Here is a 6,000-nt window from a genome sequence, read left to right on the forward strand (position 1 = left end):
TAACCTCTATGGAATAGTGGAGTTGAGAGAAAGGAAAGAAGGGAACTTACTATAGTGAAAATTTATAAATATCTACATGGCAGAGAAAGGAAGGAAATATGAGTAAACACTACAGTCCTTGTAGTTTTGCAGTTTTTTTCAAAGCTAGATCTGGTATTTAAAGACTTCTTCATATTCTCTTTCAGGTAGCACCACAATGTTCATTCAATACCTTCTCCTTAAGAATCAGAACCCATTATGTTCCTGTCTTCACAGAGTTGCAGAAGTTTTCTATTAACTTTCATTTTTTTCTTACGGGAAATTTCTGTATACAAAAATAGTTCTGGGGACCAGCAGTTAGCATAATGGCTATGTCACTGGACTCCCACGTAGTCGACCGCGGTTTGAGTCCCGGACCCGGTGGCTTAAACTCACACCAGGCGCGTGGTGTGTGCGTGCCCAAGATCCCGAGAGGAGAGTGGAGGAGAAGGGATTGTGGCATGGCCATCCCCTCTGGGGAGACTGATTTCTCGCTTTCTATCTCTCTGTCTCTCTCTGTCTGTCTGGCGAGCGCACGCACCCTATGGCAAATACCTCTCCAAAAAAAAGAAAAAAAAATAGTTGTGTAATGAACAGTATACCCGTCGCTCAACTTCAAAAACTATCAGTCTTAATCACCCTTGTTTCATCTCTACCCCACCACCCCCTCATCCACTCTCAGGATTACTTTGAAGCAAATCTCAGAGAACATATCATGCCAATCATAATTATTTGTTTATATCTCCAAAAGGTAGTTTTCTTTATTAAGCAAAACCACAGTGTCATTATCTTACATACACAGTAATTCCTGATATTTAATATTCAGAGTTCTGATTTCCCTCATTGTCTCATAAATATCTCTGCACAGCCAGTCTGTTTGAATTAAAGTTTACTAAGGTAACACATACACTGTTTAGATCACTGGTTCTGAATATATATTGCATCCTTCAGGAAAGCACACCAGTTTCACAAATAGCTGCTATCTTACCTGAGACTTCCACAGAACATGGTCCTAAAGGTAGTGGATTCTAAAAGACAAGAATCCAGTGAGCATCCACCAATTGCATTATTTTATTGAGTAAATTCCTTGATAAGAAGCAATATGGGTTATCATGGATGTATATGAGGCATTTGACAGTTATAAGAATGGTAGTGCTAATAGAATGATACTTGGGAAAAGCACATCCAAAGTCAAAATAAGTGTTTTTTTCCAGTAAGAACAAACCACTGCTATGTGATAGAAGAAGTACAGCCCAGCTGACTGATGCCTCCAGGCTATATATAATACAGAAATGGGAGTCTTTCACATTATGAACCTTAGTATGAGGAAGGCTTCTATATCACATTAAAGAAACTTGAATCTAAAGATACCTTGACGTTCTCTCCTAGACAGCTAGGGCATAGGCATGTGATTTAGATTTGGCCTTTTATATCATTTTACCTGAGACTGCTACCTATTCAATGTTTGTACCAGTTTTCAAACATGTAAGCTGGTAACATGGTGATTAAGGCAGCCGAATCCCATATGGCCAACTGCACGATTCGAGCCCTAGACGAGCAGCTTGAAAAACACCTGGCGTATGACCCAGAGTCCTGAAAGGAGGGATAAATTGAGAAGAGGGGATTGCAATGTGACCATCCCCTATGAGGCATGTTTTCTCGCTTTCTCTCTGTCTTTCTCTACACATGCCCTCTAGCAAATTTGTTTTAAAAAGGAAAGAAACATGTAAGTCAGTTTTCTGTACATTTCGATTATTTTATAGAAACCATCCTGATGTTCATAAATACAGTGTGGAGACTGTACAGTGGTATCCTCATGACACAGGCATGTTCACATCAAGTTCATTTGATAAAACTCTGAAAGTATGGGATACAAATACGTTACAAGTAAGTACATTAAATCCTTCCCAAATTGCTCTATAGGATGAAGAAGAATTTAATCCTAAATAATTTTGTTGTAATTATGTGCAAAGATGTCACATGTGTTGGATGTGAAAGCAGTGTAATAGTTGGGGCAAGCTAGACTGCATGTGTTTATATCTTGGTTCTGCTGCTGACTAGTATGATATTAGACAAAGAAATGTGCAGATCCCTCTGTCTAAGTTTCCTCATCTGTAAACAGTACCTTACTGAATGTTTGTGAGGATTGAATAAACCAATGTATGTAAAGTACCTAGAACAGTGTAGAGACTATAATAAATGCTCAGAAACTGTAAGCTATTACTAATTTTATTATTTAAAAAAACTACTATAGTCTAGTGGTCCAAGGAAAAACTTAAAGGAAAAGAAAGTTTTTGATATTGTGCTTTAGTAAAGGTACACAGTGGATAATGGTTTTTGTTTTAAAGGTTTTTGCCATAGTGCATGTGTGCTCATCAGAGAGAGACAGTGGGAGGGAAAGTGAGAAATCACTCCCCCACCCCACCCCCAATAGGGATGACCACACCACAGTCCCCTCTCTTCCATTTTCTTTCTGGGATTTAGGGCATGCACACTCATGCACCTGGCAAGATTTTCAAGTCACTGGGTCTGGAACTTGAACCATGTTTGGCCATGTGAGAGCACCATAACCACTATACCACCTGCTGTCCTTTGGATAGTAGTTTTTATGATATTTGGTCAAATTTAATTTTCTAGCACTAATATTTCCTAGAGCTCTACTCCCATATTTCTCTAAATGTCATCAGAACCTCTACTTAAATGTAATGATTTCCATTCAAACTTAACTTATTCCAAGCTGAACATGATAGCTCTCCTCACATCCATCTATTCTTAGCAATTTTTCCTTCAAACTCTCATAGTTAACTTTTGTTTCTCTTAATATCAAGTATATTAAGACTACAAAGAACTCCTCATTGTTTTCTCTGCCTTAACTTTCCTTCCCACATTTTCTATAGTAAGTTCTACCCCATAATTGAACTTATAAAGCAGTTTCATCCTGTCTCTACCCAAACCCTCTAGTGATTCCCATTGTCTGAACTCAGCCTGGTGCTCTAAGTTCTCCATAACTTCACCCCCTATTCATTCAACCCTAGTTTCTACATCTTTTCACAAAAATGATTGGTTGCAGTTAAATTGATCATTTTTTGAGTTGGCTGTATGGCCTGGTCTGGTCATTCAGGAAGCCAGATTCCACATGGCTGACTATACAGTTTGCGTTGCGGAGCCAGTAGTTTTAGGAAATACACTGGGGATGTGAGTGCCTGTCTGAAAATCCTGCCAGGTTGGAGAAATGAAGAGGGTATTTCATAACCATTTCCCATGAGAGTGCTCTCTCCATCTCCATCTCCCTCTTTCTACCTCTCTGTCTCTGGCAAGTATTTGAGACCTGTGGCAAACTTTAAAAAAGAAAAATCTCCTTTTATCTGCTGATCACATCTTGGTTATTTTGTATCTCTGACTTCAAGTTGCTTCCCCTGCACAACTTTGTCCCTTCTCTAAAGGCCATGTTTCTTTTTGTATTACATCGAACCAAGAATAAGGATGCCAGAGTTCTTGTCCCATTGTGCTATATATTAAATATATTGCTTTAAGTTAGTCATTTAATATATTTAACACAGTTCTCTTCAGTTATAAAGTGTTAGACTAGGTGATGTTTAAAGTCCCTTCCAGTTGTCACGTAATCGGTGATTTTGGCATCTGGCGTCTATATTAATCACCATTTTAAATTAATAACACTGTTATTGGCGTTTTCGTTTTACTATATTCTTTTATTGTTTTATAATGTTTTATTTTTTTAAAAATTTGACTAGATGACATAATGTGCTCACTGGAGAGAGACAGAAAGAGAAAGAAAGAAAGCACCCTCTAGGAGAATTACCACATCTCAATCCCTTCTCCATTGTCCTCTCAGGATTTGGGGCACAGATGCACATGCTCCTGGCATGCTTTTCAAATCATCATCTGGGACTTGAATTGCATAGTCTGCCATGTGAGATGCAGCTGCCTTAACTACCATGCCACGGGCCAGCCCCAATATATTTTATTTTATTTAAAAAATTTTTAAAATAATTATTATTTATTTTCTTTTACTTAATATTATTTTAATTTTTATAGGGTACATGCACTTGCCAAAGAGAGAGAAAGAGAAAGTGAGAAAGCAAACCACCAGGTCCAGGACTCAAATCACTATAGACTGTGTGGGAGTCCAGTGCCTTAACTACCATACCACCTGTTGGCCCCTATAATACCTATGTGTATTATCTGTTTTTTAGATTGTTTCTTCCTCAAGGCACGGACTCTGTTTATCCAGTGTTATGTATCATAACTTCTAAATAAATACATTAAGGATGACTAGTGATTTATGTAACCAACTACCTGTTACTGTCTAATAAATCATGAAATGTAGATATAATTCTAATAGGAAAAACAAATACTACTACATAAATAGACACAAATTTAGTCTATTTCTTTTTTAAAATTTCTATTTATTCATTTATTTATTTTAATGTGACCAGAGAGAGATACAGAAAGAGAAAGGGAAAGTGAGAAAGCAAGCTACCAGGTCCAGGACTTGAACCGTGGTCAACCATATCCAGCGTCTTAGCCACCACTCCATCTGCTAGTCCTAAATTTAGTCTATTTCTAATAACTCAAACTAAATAGATGTTTTCTTTTTCAGCTTAGCTATATTAAAAAAGATTAAGTCTATCATTTTGGAATTATTATAGTACAGAATATTTTAAATGCATATTATTAAAAATAAAAATATATTTTTAGTACTAAATATTGGGAACTTCCATTTCTGACTACAATGGAATATCTTATAGCCAAACCAACACCTCCACTGATAAAAATTAGAAAATCTATATAAAATATAATTATCTATTTGAGAATTTTAGAAAGTTTCCAAAGAATCTAAGACTTGAGAGACCAGATCCTAAAGAAAAGGAAAGCTCATAGAAGTGAATTCAACTTTCTATATGCTCTTTTCCTCTTTGGACATTTGCTATTTCCTTTTTTTCCTTTAATTTCTTATTTATATTTAAATGTTGTACATCTTTATGGTGTATAATATGGTTTTTTCAAACCATGCATGCAATGGGTGATAAATCAAGAATATTACCAAGCATAGTTTTCAACAAAGAACTTTACGTTCTTGTATCTTTTTAAAAATGCTTATCTACAAATGTAGATACCTCACTAGCCACCTCCTCTCTTAAAGTCTCTGGTATCTACACTTGTCCTCTGTAATAATTTTATCTTTTTTTTTTTTTTTTTCACCAAGGAAATGAAAGTTCTTTGGTATATGCTGTCCTTGACCCAAACCAGCATTGTTGAGAGTTTGTCTGAATATATTCCAAGTAATAGCATCAAAATACTTAAAAAAATACACACAGTGGCACACACATCTATACACTTATATACCTAAATGCGTATATATACATATATATGTATATATATATATATATATACACACACATACATATTTATATATTAGTTACATCACAAATGAATGTTCTATTTTCATAGTTATCACTTCAATAGTTATTTTATATGACTAAGTTCCAAAAATAAACCTGCATGCTTCTAATGAAACTCAGCAAGCTGACTTCTCTCTGCTATTCAGGCTGTAACCTGTGCCAACATGATAACTCCACTTCTGACCTGCTGGTTGTTAACCATGGATATCTGAGGTTTCCGGATGGGTTCCGTAACGTTGAGTCCTATGAAACTTGTGGTGTATGTCTTGGCCAAAGTGTACTTTTTGTAGCCTGAGATGATTCTGAGAAACACAAAGTTGCAGGAAGAGGAAGCCAGAAAGCCAGCAGATGATTGCTAAGGGTGATGGTAGGTGGAGACAGCCAGCCTCTCTTCTTGGGTTTCTGATATCATCTATGAAGGGACCTCCAAGTAAATGGAAAAAGGAATTAAAGTACAAGTTAATTTTGGTGCAAAAACATATTGAAATCCCTGCACAGTTTCTTCACAATATACATCTTTTGTGTACTTTTGCAAGAACCCCCCCCCCATCATATTCTT

The 6,000-nt window shown here is 36.4% G+C and overlaps 1 protein-coding gene across 1 annotated transcript in view; it reads left to right on the forward strand.

Annotated features, from left to right (window-relative positions):
* The window catches only part of LOC102488789 (DNA excision repair protein ERCC-8), a gene marked incomplete at its 3' end in the record, with an annotated part of 39,903 nt that overhangs the window by 20,369 nt on the left and 13,534 nt on the right, over window positions 1–6,000 (forward strand). The window contains 1 exon segment of the mRNA XM_014587748.2: window positions 1,782–1,905. Within this exon segment, the coding sequence (XP_014443234.1) occupies window positions 1,782–1,905 (124 nt within the window).

The sequence above is a fragment of the Tupaia chinensis genome, unplaced genomic scaffold (assembly GCF_000334495.1).
Source record: "Tupaia chinensis unplaced genomic scaffold, TupChi_1.0 Scaffold000232_1, whole genome shotgun sequence".
Taxonomy (NCBI): Eukaryota; Metazoa; Chordata; class Mammalia; order Scandentia; family Tupaiidae; genus Tupaia; species Tupaia belangeri.